General features: G+C 37.1%; 2 protein-coding genes across 7 annotated transcripts in view; one reads left to right on the forward strand and one right to left on the reverse strand.

Moving 5' to 3' along the window:
- The window catches only part of TTC23 (tetratricopeptide repeat domain 23), a 110,936-nt gene extending 107,710 nt beyond the window's left edge, over positions 1-3,226 (reverse strand). Inside the window, exons 1-3 of one of the 3 annotated variants that reach the window (XM_032624863.1) lie at positions 2,976-3,179; positions 2,484-2,557; positions 1,205-1,377 (exon numbers count right to left, since the gene is read on the reverse strand). The gene's annotated coding sequence lies outside the window, so the exon portion shown is untranslated. Of the gene's footprint in view, positions 1-1,204; positions 1,378-2,483; positions 2,558-2,975 lie in introns of all 3 variants that reach the window. The other 2 variants (XM_032624862.1, XM_032624864.1) reach the window with 2 other exon arrangements.
- Positions 3,227-5,346: 2,120 nt separating this feature from the next.
- The window catches only part of LRRC28 (leucine rich repeat containing 28), a 189,986-nt gene continuing 173,277 nt past the window's right edge, over positions 5,347-22,055 (forward strand). Inside the window, exons 1-3 of one of the 4 annotated variants that reach the window (XM_032623666.1) lie at positions 5,423-5,437; positions 8,484-8,617; positions 9,059-9,286. In XM_032623666.1, coding sequence (XP_032479557.1) covers positions 9,119-9,286 — 168 coding nt within the window. In that variant the 5' untranslated portion in view covers positions 5,423-5,437; positions 8,484-8,617; positions 9,059-9,118. Of the gene's footprint in view, positions 5,438-7,617; positions 7,687-8,483; positions 8,618-9,058; positions 9,287-22,055 lie in introns of those variants that run through there. The other 3 variants (XM_032623665.1, XM_032623663.1, XM_032623667.1) reach the window with 3 other exon arrangements.

Here is a 22,055-nt window from a genome sequence, read left to right on the forward strand (position 1 = left end):
TATATCCTTAAAGTGAGTGAATTTTATAGTATGTAAATTATACCATACTAAAGCTGTTAAAAAATAGCTATGAAACCACCATGCAGTTTTATATGTAATTCTGACTTTTATACATCTTATAACTACAAGACTTTCATAAGATAGGGCAGCACTGATTCCCAAAGACAATATGGCAGAGGCTCCAAAAATTTTGAAAATCAATCTTAACATTCTGGCTCTACGAATAGATGGGTCACATGGTATTATTGCCTGACACCTAATAGGCCTCAATAAATGTTTACTGGATGAACAATTAAACCATCTTTATAGTGTGATTTCCCCCCAAACGTATCATCTACCTGATAGATGAAACTCAGTTGATTAGGGCATTTTTTCTTAAGAAAACTGAAATAAATGAAATGCTGATATCCTCAGGGGAAAAGCTGATAAGAGCTTAGGTAGTCAGCATCAGTTAGGCTATAATGAGGTAAGATACTAACTCCTACATGCTACAGGCTCACTTGATTTAGTAGGGGTGGAGATGGAGGTGGGGAGTGGGAATGTCTGATCCACAGTCTTTCAGAGATCCAGGCTGACCAAGGTTTAACTGTACATCAACAGGAGTCATGGTAGACTAACAGAGATTGAAAAACTGTGTATGGGCTTTTCACTACCATTGCCCTTAAGTGACCCACCTCACTTCTGCTAATATTTCATTTGCTCCCTAATTCCAAAGAGGGCTGGATATCCAGGGGAGTAAATGGAACATTTGGCAAGCAATGCAGTATGTCACATTTGTCATCAGGGTACTTTGTCTCAGGATTCTTTTCCACAGCTAGAGATAACCTCCTTCTCCATCTATCTGATTAGGAACCACTGATGAAGAATTTAGAATAGTAAGACAGATAGCTAGTGGGAACCTTCTGTATAGCACAGGGAGCTCAGCTTGGTGCTCTGTGATGACCTAGATGGGTGGGATGCGGGGGTGGGGGGGGTGGGTGGGAGGTCCAAGAGGGAGAGGATATATGTATACATATAGCTGAGTCACTTCGTTGTACAGCAGAAACTAACACAACATTGTAAAGCAATTATACTCCAATTAAAAAAAAAAAAGAATTTAAAATAGATGAACTTCAGGTTCTTTGAAGCAAATTTTGAAGCAGGAGACAAATACCCTGATTGGTATCCCTGAAGCTTTTTTTGGAGGAGATGGTTCTTGATTCACCTTTTTTTGCCCAACACTGAGGATATCATCTGGTACACGGTAGCAGCTCACTGAGGTATGGAACTGAGTTTTGTCTCAGAGAAACAGATCAGGGCCTACAGTCTGAGTACAAATATCTCCCATCTTCCCGTGGTGTTCTTCAGTCACAACTTTTTTTTTTTTGGTTGAAATTCCTTCAATTCAGTTAAATAGAAATAAGAAACCGTTAAATTCTGAGGGAAAAGGAGCAAGAACTGATGCAATGTAAACAATTACTTTTACTGTTTTATTACACCACAACTAACACCTCATCTAATAAAATTTATATTTGTAGTGTTTAACAAAAAATAAGCTCAATGCTTTAGAAGAATAGAAAGAAATGCATCAAGATTTATATTATTCAACCATGTGAAGGTATTTGGAGAAAATGTCTTATGAGGCTGTTACCAATCTGTACTCCATTATTTATAGTATTTAGTCCCTTAGCTTCTGGTCTCTGTTCTTGCAATGTCAGTTTTATCTTTTTCAAATATTACCTTTAAAACGCAAGACCAAACTCCTTAATTCTGGCAATTTTGACTTTTCGTGTAACTTTTCATGCTTTTTAAAAAATTTTTTATTATACCAAGGTCCCCAAATGAAGCTTTTGCTGCGTCAGAGCTAATTATTCTCTATTCTTTAGGTTGCACATATTTGCTAACAACTCTCCCACTACCCGGGATGCCACTTCTTTTCTTTTCTATCTACTGAAAGTTTGCTCATTGCTGAAGCTCAAAATGTGTCTTAACCCTACTGTGAAACTCTCCCTGAATATTTCTGCTCACACTGATCTGAGCACCTGAAGCATCTAGGGTGTACAGCAGTCATCTATGCACCAAAAACTATCCAGAAGTCTTCATTGAAACTTTTTGAGTCTCTTTCTCCCAGCTAGAGTATGAGCTTCTTGAGAGACTGTATTTTATTACTTTATATCCCCATATATGGATTAACAGAGGACCCTCAAGAAATATTTATTGCATACCTACTCTGAGTTAGGCCTTGTAGAGGTATAGATGTGCTACTAGGTATTATATTTACTAGCTGAATTAATGTTTGAAGAACCTTTAAGATGCTATATTTTGGAATTTTTTATTGGGCTGGATTTTTTTAAAATGTTGCTATTTCAAATATGTTTTAATATACATTATCCTCATTTATCAGTATTTCCTGAACTTTTATATTTTAGTTTTAGTGAAAATATCATTTTTGAAAGTATAAATGCTGGATTTCATTTTTGAGAATTTATCCTTACATTCATTACCTACTGATTCTGTTTCATACACCAATATTATGTTTTCCTTTGTTGTTAGCAGATCTGTCCCTGGATCTCCGACTCTACAAATATACACAAAACTTGGGTCCAAAGATGATGATAATTTTCTCTTATATCTTTTAACAGCTGGATTGTCTATTATGCTAGGTAAGACAATATACATACAAAAATATTCATTTCCTCTGATAATTACAATAATATTACTGTGTTCCTCTAAATCCATATTAAAGCAACAAAAAACCACAGCTTCTTGGAGTATAAAATATTATTATTTTACTATTATTAATCTTACTACCTTTTTCCCTTTACCATTCAAAAATCCATTACTGATCTGTGAATAATGTTCTTTCTAAAAACACCCTCTGAAACTCTCTTCCTGCCACCCTTACATTATGTCAGCATTTTATCTGCTTTTCCTTTGACACTTACTCCTTTAAAACTAGCAAAAAAAAAAAAAAATCAGAAAAGTTTAACTCTTACATCTCTCACTGTGTCGTAAAATCCTTTGTCAAATACCCGATGTGCTTGAGAGGTTGTCCGTTTCTTTTTCGATCGAATTACACAATGTCTCGGCAGCCTGATTTATCAGTTTGGTCCACGCTGTATCAGTTTGGTGATTCTTTGTACAGATTGATAACCAGAAAAAGTCTAAAGTAGGGCAATTCCAGACTAAATTGGCGCAGCCTTTTCCCATAAAGCAACTTAGTATCTCACAAAATTCCAGGGAGAATGAATGATAGAGCATGCACCAATAGGGAGTGGAGAATAGTGTTTTATCTAAGTTTGCAACCCAATCCTTGGGAGCCAGAGGTGGGAATTTTAAAATGGGGCTGTCCTTTCCTTGGAATTTTCTTAAAGTGGTATCGCTGCCTGATGATGTTAAAGTTTGCCAAAGATTGTCCAATCACTAGTTTGTATTAGAGGATTCCCCCCCGCCTTTTTTAAAAGTCGTTTTTGATGTGGACTTTTTTTCTTTTTTTAAAGTCTTTGTTGCATTTGTTATAATATTGCTTCTGTTTTATGTTTTGGTTTTTTGGCCAGGAGGTCTGTGGTATCTTAGCTCCCCCACCAGGGATAGAACCCACAGCCCCTGCACTGGAAAGGGAAGTCTTAACCACTGGACCGCCAGGGAAGTCCCTCCCCCTTGCTCTGAGGGAGGCAAATTGTGAAACTGACACTTGACAAATTTAGAGAACTTTTAAGAGTGGCCATAGGATAATATACTAATACGAAGAATCACATGGCTACTTTTGTGTCAGTTTCAGAGGGCAGAAGTTGTTTTAAGATGATTCATTTTTCATGATCAAATATCAGATGTCAAATTAATGCATTAAAATATTTCATTTTTTAAGAAATGAAAACTAAGAGACTAACATTGATTACTTTTTAAAAATTGTTCTATCTATAGTTGCCTTTTTGTATGTGTGACTCTTCAATATTAGGAGCAAATATATATTATTTGGGTTGATCTTTAATAATCGAAATATTTTTGTTTTTACATAAACTGAAGATTTCCTCATTTTAAGTCTAGCAAAAAAGTTCTAAGTACTACAAATTCTTAAGTATTTGGAAACATGTGTAAAAGGTCTTAGAAGTACATGACATATACCATCCATACACTTCAGTAACTTCTGAAGACCAGGTTTACTAAATAGATAATTGGTAAGTATTTCATTATAACTCATACTTTGTTTCGAGATAGGTCTTATTTTTATTTAATATAACTCTGCTTTCTAGGTTATTTACCTCTAACAGTAATTAAATAAACCCAACGTAAATCTATAAAGTCAGGATATCTTGACAATGAACTGCTACATTATAATCAACATCAAGCTTGCCACAGAACAATCAATAACAGTAGTTTCATGAGAGGAAATTTTTTAAAAACTTCATTTCAGAAGAAAAGTTGTCATGTTAACAAGCAAGGTACTTAAAAAATATTTTTTTTGCCGTTCCCTAACAATGCTTTTTTTTTCTTTTTACCATCATAAAGGTCTCTTCCTTTGACGACTTCTGCTGACATAGGAAATTCCGTCTTGAAGAAATATTTATTTATGGTCTACTCAGTCATGCTAGGAACTGCCAGAATATTTAACTTACAAAGTTGTTATTGTTGTTTTGACGATTGTTTCTCACAGCTGTTATTGTCGTTTTAACGATTGTTTCTCACAGCAGACCTACGGTATTTCAAGAGCAGAGACTAGGTTACTGCCTCACTCTTGGAACGAACCTGCCAGCGTGCAGTGACTTCTTTTATACTGGGCTTAAGCTCACTACTTGATTACTAACCTTGGCCATATTACATAAACCGACCTGACCTAAGTTTTTAATCCGTCAAACGAGTATAGTAATAGTATCTGTGTCATAGGATTATTGTGAGGGTTGAGATAACCAATGCACAGATCTTAGAACGCTGCCTGGTATACAGTAAAGCGACTGGGTGTTATTACTGTTGTAATTTCTCAACGTATGCATTGAATGAGAGGACGAATGCGTCAGTGAATGCATGAATGAAAGAACTGATCAGTTACTGACGGTCCCTGAGGCTGCAGCCGGCTAAACTACCCCCTCAAAATTCTGAGCAAAAAGCTGATCTCAACAACAAATCCGGAAGCCGGAGCCGGAAGCAAAGACCGGGCCAAGGGCGGGGCCAAGTCGCGGAGAAGCCACATTGTTGGCCAATAGGCACATCGCTTGGAAAACAAGCCTCTCGTGCGATCTATCGTAAAAACCGCGAGAACGGGGGAGCATTATCGCGAGGTTCCGTTTTCCTCTTCTCCGCTCTGTCTTCCCCCAACCCTCTGAAGTGAGGGTTCCGCCCCGTCCCGCCCCGCGTCGTCCGCGCCCCGCCCCGTCCCCTCCCGGCGCCCCGCCCCGCCCGCCGAGCCCCGGCTTGCCGTCCAGCGCCCCTGCGCCCGGGAGCGCTGGCTCCGCTGGTCGAGGTGAGTGTGGCACTTCGCCGTTTCGGGTGGCTCACGTAGCAAGGCCCTCTGGCCCGACCCCCGGCCCTGAGGCCGGGTCTGGCAGAAGCGTCCGGGCTGCAGCGAGTGTACCCCGGCCCAAGCGGGCCCGCCCGGGCCTCGGGTCGCCACAGCTGCCGGGCCCTCCTCGCCCTCGGTGGTCGGAGAATCCCGATACCGGGTCTGTGAAATCCCTGCCACTGGGCTCACTGCTGCCAAACTCTAACAACCAGAGTGTTTCGTTAACTCGGGCAAAACGGCATGTGTTTTGCCTAAGACTTCTGACAGCGTTCTTTTCAGTACTGAGAAAATAACCTTTAATAAATACTTTTAATGTGAGGGTTTTAACTCATTAATCTACAATATTAGGAAATTGGAGTGGGTATTCCACTGACTTAAGTACGGAAGTCAATCTAAGGGACTCCTTTCCCTTAAAACACACCTGTTTTAAAATGTGTGGAATTTTCTTAAGATGGAAAGGTTAGTTTGCTCTAAATAATAATAGAGTGGATTGGTGTTTACCTGTCAGAAAACTGTTATGCAGGTGCAGTTGTATACAGCTAATATTAAGTATATCATTTGCTTTTAATCGTAGATAAGAGGTAGTGAAGGCAATATGTGTAAGAAAATTATGCTGGTAAAGGCTGTGCATTGCCAGTGAATGCATACGGAAAACCATTACCATTATTTATTATTGAAAGCTTTCAGAGTTCATTTGTGTACATTTCATCTCCCAAACTGCCTTCCTAGCAAGATACATTTTAACAGAGTGTAATGACGTTTTAAGGGCAGCCAATCCCACCCATCAGGATTCAGCAGGATTAGAAGGAAAGCCATCAGGTTACACTGTATTCTCTTATTGGATCTTCCCGTCAGGGAGTGTGGGTTTTGCTTTGTAGTCTTAGATTTGTATAAGCTTTGCCTACCACTTAAATAATAATAGGAAGAAGCACAGGCTCCACTGAAATTCATGGAAGTCTGCCTTGTAGAGCAATGCACAGGCTTTGGAGTTGAACACCTGGGTTGGTATTCTGGCAAGTTATCCTCTGAGAAACTCAGTTTCCTCACCTATAAAATAGGCTAAATAATGTCTATTGCAGTGCAGAGTTTTAAGGATTGAGAGATCTTTATTGCACATAGCATGCACTCAGCATATAGTATCTGCAAGCTGACTTTAGATCAGAGGTGAAAAAAAATCTACCTTACAATATTACTCACATGTCCTACTGTCAGTTGTTTATCAGCTGTTTGAGGGCTTGCTTTGTGCTAGAGGCAGGTATGCAAATGTAAAGAAAACAGCAAGGTCTCTGCCCTCAGGAGCTTACGGTACAATCTCTTGGCTAGATTGACGATAGACAGATGCACCAATAAATATATAGATTACAAATTGTGAAGAGTCCTACAAAGAAAGAGTAAAAGAGAAGACTTTAGCTTGGGATGGGGAAGTGATTTTTACATTGAAACCTGAAGGGCGTTTGGACAGTGCTTTCAAAGGCTAAAGGAGAGCAGGAAGTGGTGTGAAGAGTTTAGCACTTTGAAGCACTAGAAAAGCCCAGGAGTTTGGTGAGAAGCCAGGGAGGGTGCTGCCAGTCTAGAGAAGTGGGTAGGGCCAGATTGTGAAGAGCCCTCAATACTTGGTAAGTTTGATTTTTCTTAATAAACTTTTGAAGGGTTTATTTAGAATGCATGTGACTAGGGAGCAAGTTTACCTGAGAAAGAGAGGCAGACATAGTTGGATTTCTTTTTTAAAGGCTCCCAGCTAAGTGATTAATGTATTGCAAAGTGACTCAAGTGGACACAGGGAGACCAGTAATACATATGGCAAGGCAGTAGATGACAGTGGCTTTCCATTTGGGCAGATGGAGAGATGTGGATAGATTTGAGGTGTATTTTGGAGATGGAAACCATACGCCTTGTGATAGATTGGAGGTGGTGGAGGAATCGTTCATGACTTCCGGCTTTCCTGGTGGTTGGAAAGACTGGGGAAGATTTGGATTGGTGATGAATATCAAAAACTCTTTGAATGTGTTAAGTTTGAGATGCTTGTGAGACATCTAAATGGCTTCTAGTTTACTATTTCAGTGAATAATTACCCAGAAAGCTTCCCTTTCTAAATACAATCAACGATGTTATTTGTAGCCTAGTTCCCCTTGCTTTTACAGGGAGAGAACTAAGATGTGGAAAGATTGAGTATCTTGTTCAAAGTCAAGTAATATGTCTCATAAAAATAGGTAAGTGAATAGCTAGTATAAATATGGGAAGGTACTGGACTCTCATGTTGCATTAGGGATATAATTGAATACTCCATATTCTCTGACCTTTTATATAAAATAGCAAATACTTTCTTATTAGTTGGGAATTAAGAGTTTGGAAATAATAGAAAATAACCAAAAAGTTAGAAAACTCTGCTTATTGAAAGCTTATGTTACTGCATTTTGTACTAACTTGGTATTAATTCCCTGTGAAAATAGTTTTTCTTAAGAAAAAACATTTTCTTTGAAAGGTACTTCTCTTTGGAGAGTTTGAGAAAGGGTGCCCAGGAAAACCAGAGTAGAATCTTTGAACAAAGCTCAACTTGTTTTTAGTGTTTTAGCATTTTCTTAGTATCCTGTGGAATCCTGTCAGTCTGTGTGTATAAAGACTTCAGGCTTTGAAATCCACCGGACACCCTTCCCCAGCCCAAGAAAAAAAAAAATCCTTGTTCCCTTATGAGCTGTTTGACCTTGGACAAATTATTGAATCTCTGAGTTTGTTTCTTCTTGTGGTAAGTGATGTGAAGTTTGTTTCTGCCCTGTGCCTAGTTGGTAAGATGGGAAATGTTATTTCTCTTCCTATCCTTGTCAATTTGGAGCTACAAAAGTATTTAATCTGTTCTGGGTTCTGGCCCTTACCAATAAATTGCTGTCTCCATTTTATGTAAGGCAACTAAGGCCCAGAAAGATTGTAGTAGAAAAGTACAGGATTCTTATTTCCTAGTGCAGTATTTCTTCTTTCATTGAAATAATTAAGTAAAACTCTATGTTCCCAGGCCTGTTTCTTTGCTACTTCTGATCATCTGCAAAGCTAAGAAGAAAGAAAGAAAAGAGAATAAAGAGATAAAAGAAAGAAAATATTCGCATATAGGACGATATTTAGGTAGTAAGAAGTGAAGAAAATGAAGTTGTAAGTGATCTAGTTATATATTATATACATTTAAATATTTTTAAAATGTTTTAAGCTAAAGACAAAATGAGGTAGTTCAAGAAGGAAATGGGTTTGCTGTGTCTAATTTTTTAAGCTCTTTCTTTGGTTGCATGTTATGAAACTGGTCTCTGTTCTCTTAGATAGGGATTCCTATCTCAAGTTCAAGAACTATTTTTTTCAAATAGGACTATTTCTGCTAAGTAGTAAATATTGCTTAAATAGTGAGGGTATTTTTATTAAATAGTTATTCATTTTAATCTCCTTCTAAATATGTGTGAAAATTTAGTTGTTATAAAAGAAAAATATAGGAATTGATGTATAACTCTTTTTAATGTCTGCAAATAGCTATATATGCTAACTGGTTTATTTGGCAACGTTTGTTAGCAGTATCATAATTTTCCATTTTTTTGTTCTCTTTAGAAATGGACCAATTTTGACAAGATGTAGTGCTGCAGTGTGCCTGATGGGATATGTTCAGTCATGGCATCTGAACTTTGTAAGACGATCTCTGTGGCAAGGCTGGAAAAGCACAAGAATTTGTTCTTAAATTATAGGAATCTGCAGCATTTCCCATTGGAGTTACTAAAAGATGAGGGACTACAGTACTTGGAGAGACTCTACATGAAAAGGAACTCCCTTACAACCTTGGTACAGTATTATGTTGCATTAAAAAAAAAAGTCATTTATAATGTGGTCCTGACCAAGATATATTTTATATATCTTAAGATATTCAGACCAAGATTTGTATCCCCTGTTGTTGTATAAACAGGTAATAAAAGCACACATACAGGGGGTTCTCATTACTTGAGAATTCATTATCCAAGTTCTTGCAGTTATGAAGTTTCAAGAGTCGTGTAGGAAAGCAGAATATTCACTAATATACCACTTATAAAATTAGTCCCCCACACTACTACATATAAGATAGATAACCAGCAAGAACCTACTGTATAGCACAGGGAATTCTACTCAATATTCTGTGATAAGCTATCTAAGAAAAGAATCTGAAGAAGAATGAATACATGTATCAATATATGTACAACTGAATCACTTTGCTATACACCTGAAACTAACACAACATTGTAAATCAACTATACTCCAATAAAATTAAAAAAAAAATTAGTCCCTATTCAGAAACCCCTCTTCGCTTAGCCTGTGCATCTCTCTGGGCCTGTGCTTTCTTTGTGTGTTAAGATTCTTAGATGATTTATGGATGTTACAGTACCCAACAGACCAGTTAAAAAGTAAAGAAGAGAAAGACCAACAAGGATGACTTTGATTTAGACGTATTTAAAAAGGGAATGATTTGAAGATTAAAATATTAAGACAGGCATTAGGAGGCTTGATGTAGCCTTTGAGTGTTTTGAAAAAACCCCAAAACCAAAAAACCTTCTTTATGATTGCACTGTGAAAATCAGATGGCTTTGAACTGGGCTGTCATCCAATTTGTTGGAAAAATTTTTGCCACAAAAGCCAACATTTGATTCACTCTTTGTATGTTCTAAGAATAAGCACATAGTTATCATTATAACCTAAATTTTATTACATATGAGATTAAAAAAACTAAAATTTTTTCAAGAGACTGTGCATGTCAAACTTTTTATTCCCGCTGTATCACGATATTTGGTCTCTTTTAAATGGATTTTGCTTTATGTGGCCTTTTCCGATTATCACTGAACCTCATTTAAATCTTACACTTTGAATTCAAGTTCTTTTTCACTTTAGATGATTTATGAATTCTTGTTTCTTTGTGAACAGATCCATTTTTCATTCCCTTCTCTGAAAGTATCTGAGTATCTGAAAATATGCCTTACTGGCTTCATATATATGGAGCGTTTTTCTGGAAAAGTTTTAGTTAATCTGTGCAAAATACCTACAATGTGTAGAAAGCATTATAAAATTTGTTTATCTTTGTTGTGTCTGAAAGTAAGTGCAAGTATATCTTTCATTTTTAGTGTTTGACATATTTGTGTATATATTATTTTGCATGCCTAATTAGATTTTTTTAAATTAGATTTTTCACTTTCCAAACTTTAATAATCTGTATATAGTTATATTAACCCTTTTTGCGAGATCATCATTGCATGAAGCGAAACCGTATTTACCTAGTGTTTTTCCACCCTTTGGAGAAGTGGTGTAAGAAATAATTTGTCAAGGATTACAGCCCACATTTTCTCATGTTTATTGTTGATGTACAAAGAAAAAGTTGTGAGTGGATTACTTCTCAACCATCAGTTATAGTCCACGGGTAGAAGAAATTGACCTTTGCTTATAAATGTTACAATAAACTTTTGGTTTTGTGGCCATTTCTTGGCTGCAGTTTTCTATTTATGAAAATATTTAAGTATCTACTATACAATTTTAACTGATATAATGGCTCCCAAGCATACATTTCAAGTTCATGCTTTGCCACCTTTTTAGTCACTGAAGATTAAATTGTTGCATATGTTTATAATGGTAGGTGTATATATTTTATTTTAATGCTTTCTCTTAGCTGGAACATTTCATTCCTTTGTATCAAAGAGCTTTTTAAACTGTGAAGTACCATACAGATATCGGGATGGTGGGAATGGTAGCAACCATACCATTCCGTGACTATACTGAGTATAGGACAGCTTACTTATATCCAGCATAGTCTGAGAATGGCATACTGCACAGGTTTTCAAAGCTGATGAAACAGTACTTGCCCTTGAGTGTTCCAAACTAGTGACTGCAGGTTTTTAGAATGTTTGCTGGTGTTATTGATAAAGTATATTTCCTATAGAAATAATAGAGATTTAGTATGTAAAATTTGACTTAAACTGCAATACTGTCCAAAGGAAAAAAAACACATTATTGGAAGCATATACTATCTCAAACACATTATGAGTTAATTGGCCTTTTTTTTTTTTTTTTAGAAAAGCTTGGGAACCTGCCAATCATTTCCATTCCACATTGTTTTATTATTTCTTATTAACATTGTTTTATTGTGTTTAAATGTCTTCTCCTCAGCATTCCCCTTCTCCCCTCTTCGTATGAAGCCTCTTGGTGAGGAGTCACTGATGCCCAACTTCTGTCCTTCCTTTTTCCCTTCAAGCTGCTCAGTATTGCATTATGGTTTATATTTGTAGGATGATTGTATGTCAGATGCTTAGAACTTGGGAAATGCCCATATTAAAATTAAAGCACAGGGAAAAGCTATTTTTATATACAAAAGAATAAACTGTTCTGTTTTACATATAAAAATATGTGCCCTTATAGCAACCAACATAAGAAATATATGGAAAGTAGTAGTTTCTCTTTCTATTCCTCCAATTCTGTGCTTTGGAATAACCAGTGTTAATAGTTTGGTTGTGTCCTTCCACTCCTTTGCTTGTGTTTATGTAATTATGTACTCTGTATTTTTTTCCCTTTTTAAACAACAAAAGGGAATCATACTCTACATATTTCTCTGCAGATTTCTCTCTTCACTTCATTCTCATTCCACTAAATTCTAGGCCAAGAAATATATATACATCCTTGTATTTAGGATCAGGTCTCAAAAGTAGGATTGCTGCATCAAAGGGTAGGAACATTTTATATTTTAAAGTACTTTTTAGCAGTATTTCATTTACAGTATTACCACTTATTTGTATAACTGAAAAGTCTTAAAACTGTTTAAAATATAATGAGTCAATTTATATAAGAATCCAGTTATATAATTAATAGGTGAATAAGAAGTAGTTAGGAAACATTATGATTTTTGTTCCTAACATTTATCTTAAAAAGTGATTTAAAGAACTTTTCTCTAATTATTTTAAATGTAGTTCAAGAATTATTAAGTCTCTGATATTTGTGGTAGTTTGAAGTTAATAAGAGAATAGGAGATACAGGTTCTGTATTTGATAGGCATCCACATAGTTGTTGAATGAATAAATAAATGAATATAAAGTAGAAGAGCATAATGTCTATAGTACAGGTATAACAGATCCAGACTGAGAGTCTTTGAGGGCAGGGACTCTGTCTTAAATTCTGTATCCCCAGTGCCTGGCTACTGTCTAACATTGGTAGGACACATAATCTAATTCTGTGTAGCAGGATTGTAAAAGATTTTTTAAGGAAGGTGCTATTTGCATTGACCCTGAAGAATGACTTTGTCAGGAGCCTGGGAGGAAAACTATCATTTATTCATTCAACATGTATTTATTGAGTACTTTCTGTGTACCCAGTACTCTACAAGGCACTGACATAGATACATCATGGAACAAATTCTTACTCTTATGGAATTTTTGTTTCTTGACATTCCAAGCTGAAGGAAAAAATATGATCTGAGATTCAGTGACAGAAGATTAGGATCAATATTTGTCCAAAGACTTTAGTGACAAAGTGATGGTGACTATGATGGTGACTATGTTAGAAGCTCTGGAGAGTAGAATGCAAGTTAGAGGGGTTAATTGGTGAGAAGGAGATGAAAAAATAGATAACAAGGTAGATGGGTCTTCAGGTTTGGTTTTGATGTGGAAAAGCGGTCATAGCTGGAGGGGTCTTGACAAAAAAGGAGAATTTTTTCTTCTTTCTCCTTTTCTCTTTCCTCTTCACCCCTCTTCTCTTTTCTAAGAGGAAAGAGTTGAGCCTGTGTAAATGCTGATGGGAAATCTCCATTAGAGAGGAGTTGAAGATTCAAAAATAAGGAACAATTAAAAGTTCAAGATTCCTAAGAAGGTAGGAAAGGATGGGCTCCAGAGCACAATTGGAGGGAAGGACTTAAGCTGTGACAAAGCGAGAGAGAGGCATGGACATATATACACTACCAAACACAGGGTAGGTAGCTAGTGGGAAGCAGCCGCATAGCACAGGGAGATCAGCTCGGTGATTTGTGACCGCCTGGAGGGGTGGGATAGGGAGGGTGGGAGGGAGGGAGACGCACGAGGGAAGAGATATGGGAACATATGTATATGTATAGCTAATTCACTTTGTTATAAAGCAGAAACTAACACACCATTGTAAAGCAATTATACTCCAATAAAGATGTAAAAAAAAAAAGACCTTACACGGGGACCACATCTGGGAGAACATCGCGGCACCGTCATAAGTTACAGGGGGAGAAGTAAAAAAAAAAAGAAATAGTATCCCTTCCGCCTTTAACAAGAGAAAGGAAGGATAGGTGCAAAGGAAGATTCAGATTGTGGGGGAGAGAGTTCTTGTCTGGTGACTACCAGGCAAGGCCAGCTGCTTAGGGAGTGAAGATTTGTGGAGATCGCAGGTTTGAAATTATTGTCGCGAAGAGTCACAGCAGTTTGGTTAGAGAAAGGTAGTAGAATCATTCAGCAAGCAGTTGATGGCTAGGCTTATGCTGGGGAACCATCTGCTTGTTTAGGGAGTTTTCTCCTGCAGTTCTCAGATGTCTGAGGTATGAAGAAGTTGGGATGTCGCATTTATGCAGGCTTAGGTTTTTGCCAGTATAGAGGGACTAAGGAGGTTTAGGATTTTGGCAAGAGTGATTAAAATGATGGGACATGGAGTCTGAGGTGGATTGGAGGCAAAGAAAGAAAGGAGTGAGTGAATAGGGAAAATGGAGAGGGTCCAAAGGATCCATTGATGTTGAAGACTTATTATACTGGGCATGATTGAGTAAGCCATCTGGGAGGATGGGATATTGTAGTTGTGGAGAGAAACATCAGTCATGGAGAAGTTTCAGATGATGACAGGATATGAGTGTGCAGGCTGGAGGGGGCTGACGTAGAGCCTACCTTGTCCCCTTGCAGCCTAATCCCCACACCCCCTCCCTGCAAGTAGCTGGGGTCTTTGTAAGAGTTAGAGAAGGAATGAAACATGGAAGCAGGAATTAGCAGTGGAAGCATTTGAGTTCTGCAGTCCCAGCAAGAGAGTGTTTCATTGTTTGGTAGCACAACTTAGTACTAGGAAGTAATAGACCAAGATCCTATGTGCTTAACCTCTTTAGATCTCAGTTCCTTCATTTATAAAATAAAAGGCCACAAGCGACTTGGAGGGGAAAAGAAAAAACTCAGCTTGGAAGCAAAATCACTTAATGGATCTGCCAGCTTCTCTTAATGAGTGTAGTAGGCAACAGGCCTTCCTGGGGATGTGGAAGAGTGACCTCCCCAAATACTGATGGAGCTCTCATCTCACCTGTTGACAATTTTATGTATAAATATGAATGGATAAGAAAGAGGCATCTAAATTTTAGTGAAAGAAGGGAGTTTGGCTAAGAGCAATAAGAGTAGATGGATCCTGATTAAGCAGTTAATCTATGTAACAGGAGAGAACTTAAAAATGATATCCTTCTGAGATTCAAGGGAAGAAGAGGTATGTCCATCACAATCCTGAATTGGGGTGGGGGGATGAGGTGGGGGATGAGGATGAGGATGTTATTTCTTTCCTGTAGACCCAGGAGAAAATTTTCCTGACCTCCCCCTATCAAATATAAACAGGCAAATCATAAAAGAATACAGATAGTCAAAACAAAAAAATGTTTAACTTTCAATAGAAGTGATAAAACATTGATCATCCTTACCTAGTAATTAGAAAAGATTTAATACCTGGTGTTGAAGATTATCAGTGCCCTATGTTGAAGACAATGGGGAGAAGATGCTCTCATACACTATTGGAAGGAGTGGAAATTGACTCATTACTTTGGTGGGTGGTTAGACCATATCTAGCAGAATTTTACATGTGCATATGTTTGAACCAGCATTTTCACTTGCAGGAATTTACCCAACAGAAAAAATAGTCAAGTGGACAAGGATACTCATCACAACATTGTATATGATGAAAAACTGAAAACCTAAGTGTTCATCAATATGGGGTGGGTTGAAATCTGGTAGCAGCTACCATCGTTTGAGTCTTTACTAAGTGCCAAGCACTGTTTTAAGTGATTTATATGTATTAATCTAATTAATCTGCAACAGTCCTATGAGGTAGGCACTATTATTCCTACTTTATAGACAAATAAACTAAGGCATAAAAAAAGAATACATCAAGCAATAGTGATTATAGCTGTGGAAGAGGGGAGGGCACAAGAAGGTGGGTGGGAGCTGGAATAAACAGAGCCTTACATTTAAGTGTTTATTGTAAAAGGGAAAGTTCCTACTACTAAATTTGTTTTATATTCTTTTCAGTATATGATTTTTATAATTAAAAATCAAAATAAGATTGTTGGAATTTAGTGCCACTAAGATCTTATCCAGCTCTCAAATTTTATTAATCAGTGAGTCTAAACGTTTTGATTTACAATGATGGTGATGCCTGCGTTTATGCTCCTTGCAACTGGTGGCTGGGTTGAGGGTGAAAGGGGTTGATGACTGAGCAGTCACACAGCTACATGCTCTACCCACTTTGAAATTGGTAGGAGTAGGATCTGGATCAAATGAACATCAGAACACCCTGAAGGGAAAAACAATAAGTTAAAGAGATGGTAAAAAAAAAAAAAAAAAAGAGCACCATGCAATCAAGTGTGCCAGAAGAAGTAGGGAGAGGGAATGGTTTTGTTTCTGTTTGATTGGTTCATTTTGAATTCCAGCACAAGGGCTTCTTGTTTTCCCCTAATCTGTCAGACCCCTGCAGCTTCCATTGCTGCTAGGGTGTAGGGCCTCCATAATCACTGTGAATACTCTGTTCTTGAGTTAGCTCTGTATAAAAACATCTTAGTTATTTCTTAAATTGAATGTGTGGAAACGACTTATGTCAAATGGTAAAGCATTCTGATGCTCTGTTTATGTTTTAATGCTTATAGTCCTGTAAAACATTCATTACAAATGTACCCCGTCTCAGTAATATACCTGTGCCTGAAAAGTTTGGCTTTTGTTATAAATCAAAGCTGTTTTTCCTACTGAATTTTCAGATTTAAGTGACTTTTCCTCATTGTTACTGGTTGGTTGACAGTAGCTCCTTGTCAAATACTTAACAAACTATTTGAAATATCTTGGAAAATGAATGTCTGATCTATAATTTATTCTGTTGAATCATAGAATTTCAAAGCTATATGGAACTTTATAGATGATTTAGGCAGTTTTTCTTTTTTGAGGTAAGTAAGCTTCGAAGAGGTTAGTAGATGGGTCTAAAGTCATTTTTATGGCCAGTTAGAGCAAAAAAGCAGGTCTTCTAATTTGTAGTCCAGTCAGTATTGCTTTTTTAATTCTGCAGGTTATTTATTGATGACCTGTTTCTAGCCTAGCACCATGTAGTTAAAATTTAACCACATTTAGCCACTGTGGAGCAATGAGGTGTTCCATGTTAGGTGAGTTTTCCTAGTTACCTCTTTGAAGTTTACCTCTGAGTTTTACTGTGAGTCTAACTGTTTTGATAGAAATACTTTTACAACATGCATCATTCTATACTTTCTTAAAGAAATGTGGGGAACATGATTTAACCCATTCTTCGTGATTTGTAGTTTTTGCCTGGGGAATTAGGAGGGAGGGTTTAGAAGGAGGGGGCAGGGATACAGATCTTTATCTAACACTAGACCATATCCTTGTCCACTTGAGGGATTCTGTGTACAAGCAGAAGACTCAGAAGCCATTACTTTGTATATGTTTCCACAAGATTAAATTCATTTTCAAGCATTCACTATACTAAAAATGAGGTACCTGTGCACTGAGTGAGATACCAATTTTTATTTTTTTAATTTTTTATTTTTTTTTTCATTTTAACATCTTTATTGGAGTATAATTGCTTTACAATGGTATGTTAGTTTCAGCTTCACAACAAAATGGATCAGTTATATATATACATATGTTCCCATATTTCTTCCCGCTTGCGTCTCCCTCCCCCCCCACCCTCCCTATCCCACCCCTCCAGGCGGTCACAAAGCACCGAGCTGCTCTCCCTGTGCTATGCGGCTGCTTCCCACTAGCTATCTACCTTACGTTTGGTAGTGTATATATATGTCCATGCCTCTCTCTCGCTTTGTCACAGTTTACCCTTCCCCCTCCACATAGCCTCAAGTCCATTCTCTAGTAAGTCTGTGTCTAGGTTTTTCATGACATTTTTTTTCTTAAATTCCATATATATGTGTTAGCATACGGTATTTGTCTCTCTCTTTCTGACTTACTTCACTCTGTATGACAGACTCTAGGTCTATCCACCTCATTACAAATAGCTCAATTTCGTTTCTTTTTATGGCTGAGTAATATTCCATTGTATATATGAGCCACATCTTCTTTATCCATTCATCCAATGATGGACACTTAGGTTGTTTCCATCTCTGGGCTATTGTAAATAGAGCTGCAATGAACATTTTGGTACATGACTCTTTTTGAATTATGGTTTTCTCAGAGTATATGCCCAGTAGTGGGATTGCTGGGTCATATGGTAGTTCTATTTGTAGGTTTTTAAGGAAATTCCATACTGTTCTCCACAGTGGTTGTATCAACTTACATTTCCACCAACAGTGTAAGAGGGTTCCCTTTTCTCCACACCCTCTCCAGCATTTATTGTTTCTAGATTTTTTGATGATGGCCATTCTGACTGGTGTGAGATGATATCTCATTGTAGTTTTGATTTGCATTTCTCTAATGATTAGTGATGTTGAGCATTCTTTCATGTGTTTGTTGGCAGTCTGTATATCTTCTTTGGAGAAATGTCTATTTAGGTCTTCTGCCCATTTTTGGATTGGATTGTTTGTTTTTAAGCTGCATGAGCTGCTTATAAATTTTGGAGATTAATCCTTTGTCAGTTGCTTCATTTGCAAATATTTTCTCCCATTCTGAGGGTTGTCTTTTGGTCTTCTTATGGTTTCCTTTGCTGTGCAAAAGCTTTCAAGTTTCATTAGGTCCCATTTGTTTATTTTTGTTTTTATTTCCATTTCTCTAGGAGGTAGGTCAAAAAGGATCTTGCTGTGATTTATGCCATAGAGTGTCCTGCCTATGTTTTCCTCTAAGAGTTTGATAGTTTCTAGCCTTACATTTAGGTCTTTTACCCATTTTGAGCTTATTTTTGTGTATGGTGTTAGGGAGTGATCTAATCTCATACTTTTACATGTAGCTGTCCAGTTTTCCCAGCACCACTTATTGAAGAGGCTGTCCCTTTCTACCACTGTACATTCCTGCCTCCTTTATCAAGATAAGGTGACCATATGTGCGTGGGTTTATCTCTGGGCTTTCTATTCTGTTCCATTGATCTGTATTTCTGTTTTTGTGCCAGTACCATACTGTCTTGATTACTGTAGCTTTGTAGTATAGTCTGAAGTCAGGAAGCCTGATTCCTCCAGCTCCGTTTTTCGTTCTCAAGATTGCTTTGTCTATTCGGGGTCTTTTGTGTTTCCATACAAATTGTGAAATTTTTTGTTCTAGTTCTGTGAAAAATGCCAGTGGTAGTTTGATGGGGATTGCATTGAATCTATAGATTGCTTTTGGTAGTAGAGTCATTTTCACAATGTTGATTCTTCCAATCCAAGAACATGGTATATCTCTCCATCTATTTGTATCATCTTTAATTTCTTTCATCAGTGTCTTATAATTTTCTGCATACAGGTCTTTTGTCTCCTTAGGTAGGTTTATTCCTAGATATTTTATTCTTTTTGTTGCAGTGGTAAATGGGAGTGTTTTCTTGATTTCACTTTCAGATTTTTCATTCTTAGTGTATAGGAATGCCAGAGATTTCTGTGCATTAATTTTGTATCCTGCTACTTTACCGGATTCATTGATTAGCTCTAGTAGTTTTCTGGTAGCATTTTTAGGATTCTCTATGTATAGTATCATATCATCTGCAAAGAGTGACAGCTTTCCTTCTTCTTTTCCGATTTGGATTCCTTTTATTTCCTTTTCTTCTCTGATTGCTGTGGCTAAAACTTCCAAAACTATGTTGAATACGAGTGGTGAGAGTGGCAACCTTGTCTTGTTCCTGATCTTAGTGGAAATGCTTTCAGTTTTCCACCATTGAGGACGATGTTGGCTGTGGGTTTCTCATATATGGCCTTTATTATGTTGAGGAAAGTTCCCTCTATGCCTACTCTCTGCAGGGTTTTTATCATAAATGGGTGTTGAATTTTGTCAAAAGCTTTTTCTGCATCTATTGAGATGATCATATGGTTTTTCTCCTTCAATTTGTTAATATGGTGTATCATGTTGATTGATTTGCGTATATTGAAGAATCCTTGCATTCCTGGAATAAACCCCACTTGATCATGGTGTATGATCCGTTTAATGTGCTGTTGGATTCTGTTTGCTAGTATTTTGTTGAGGATTTTTGCATTTATGTTCATCAGTGATATTGGCCTGTAGTTTTCTTTCTTTGTGACATCCTTGTCTGGTTTTGGTATCAGGGTGATGGTGGCCTCGTAGAATGAGTTTGGGAGTGTTCCTCCCTCTGCTATATTTTGGAAGAGTTTGAGAAGGGTAGGTGATAGTTCTTCTCTAAATGTTTGATAGAATTTGCCTGTGAAGCCATCTGGTCCTGGGCTTTTGCTTGTTGGAAGACTTTAAATCACAGTTTCAATTTCAGTGCTTGTGATTGGTCTGTTCATATTTTCTATTTCTTCCTGATTCAGTCTTGGCAGGTTGTGCCTTTCTAAGAATTTGTCCATTTCTTCCAGGTTGTCCATTTTATTGGCATAGAGTTGCTTGTAGTAATCTCTCATGATCTTTTGTATTTTTGCAGTGTCAGTTGTTACTTCTCCTTTTTCATTTCTAATTCTATTGATTTGAGTCTTCTCCCTTTTTTTCTTGATGAGTCTGGCTAATGGTTTATCAATTTTGTTTATCCTTTCAAAGAACCAGCTTTTAGTTTTATTGATCTTTGCTATCGTTTCCTTCATTTCTTTTTCATTTATTTCTGATCTGATTTTTATGATTTCTTTCCTTCTGCTAACTTTGGGGTTTTTTTGTTCTTCTTTCTCTAATTGCTTTAGGTGCAAGGTTAGGTTGTTTATTCGAGATGTTTCCTGTTTCTTAAGGTAGGATTGTGTTGCTATAAACTTCCCTCTTAGAACTGCTTTTGCTGCATCCCATAGATTTTGAGTCATTGTGTCTCCATTGTCATTTGTTTCTAGGTATTTTTTGATTTCCTCTTTGATTTCTTCAGTGATCACTTCGTTGTTAAGCAGTGTATTGTTTAGCCTCCATGTGTTTGTATTTTTTACAGATCTTTTTCTGTAATTGATATCTAGTCTCATAGCATTGTGGTCAGAAAAGATACTTGATACAATTTCAATTTTCTTAAATTTACCAAGGCTTGATTTGTGACCCAAGATATGATCTATCCTGGAGAATATTCCATGAGCACTTGAGAAAAATGTGTATTCTGTTGTTTTTGGATGGAATGTCCTATAAATATCAATTAAGTCCATCTTGTTTAATGTATCATTTAAAACTTGTGTTTCCTTATTTATTTTCATTTTGGATGATCTGTCCGTTGGTGAAAGTGGGGTGTTAAAGTCCCCTACTATGAATGTGTTACTGTCGATTTCCCCTTTTATGGTTGTTAGTATTTGCCTTATGTATTGAGGTGCTCCTATGTTGGGTGCATAAATATTTACAATTGTTATATCTTCTTCTTGGATCGATCCCTTGATCATTATGTAGTGTCCTTCTTTGTCTCTTCTAATAGTCTTTATTTTAAAGTCTATTTTGTCTGATATGAGAATTGCTACTCCAGCTTTCTTTTGATTTCCATTTGCATTAAATACCTTTTTCCATCCCCTTACTTTCAGTCTGTATGTGTATCTAGGTCTGAAGTGGGTCTCTTGTAGACAGCAAATATATGGGTTTAGTTTTTGTATCCATTCAGCCAGTCTGTGTCTTTTGGTGGGAGCATTTAGTCCATTTACATTTAAGGTAATTATCGATATGTATGTTCCCATTCCCATTTTCTTAATTGCTTTGGGTTCGTTATTGTAGGTCTTTTCCTTCTTTTGTGTTTCTTGCCTAGAGAAGTTCCTTTAGCAGTTGTTGTAGAGCTGGTTTGGTGGTGCTGAACTCTCTCAGCTTTTGCTTGTCTGTAAAGGTTTTAATTTCTCCATCAAATCTGAATGAGATCCTTGCTGGGTAGAGTAATCTTGGTTGCAGGTTTTTCTCCTTCAACACTTTCAATATGTCCTGCCACTCCCTTCTGGCTTGCAGAGTTTCTGCTGAAAGATCAGCTGTTAACCTTATGGGGATTCCCTTGTGTGTTATTTGTTGTTTTTCCCTTGCTGCTTTTAATATGCTTTCTTTGTATTTAATTTTTGACAGTTTGATTAATATGTGTCTTGGTGTGTTTCTCCTTGGATTCATCCTGTATGGGACTCTCTGTGCTTCCTGGACTTGATTAACTATTTCCTTTCCCATATTAGGGAAGTTTTCAACTATAATCTCTTCAAATATTTTCTCAGTCCCTTTCTTTTTCTCTTCTTCTTCTGGAACTACTATGATGCAAATGTTGGTGCGTTTAATGTTGTCCCAGAGGTCTCTGAGACTGTCCTCAGTTCTTTTCATTCTTTTTTCTTTGTTCTGCTCTGCATTAGTTT

Source organism: Phocoena sinus, chromosome 2 (assembly GCF_008692025.1).
Source record: "Phocoena sinus isolate mPhoSin1 chromosome 2, mPhoSin1.pri, whole genome shotgun sequence".
NCBI classification, from domain to species: Eukaryota; Metazoa; Chordata; class Mammalia; order Artiodactyla; family Phocoenidae; genus Phocoena; species Phocoena sinus.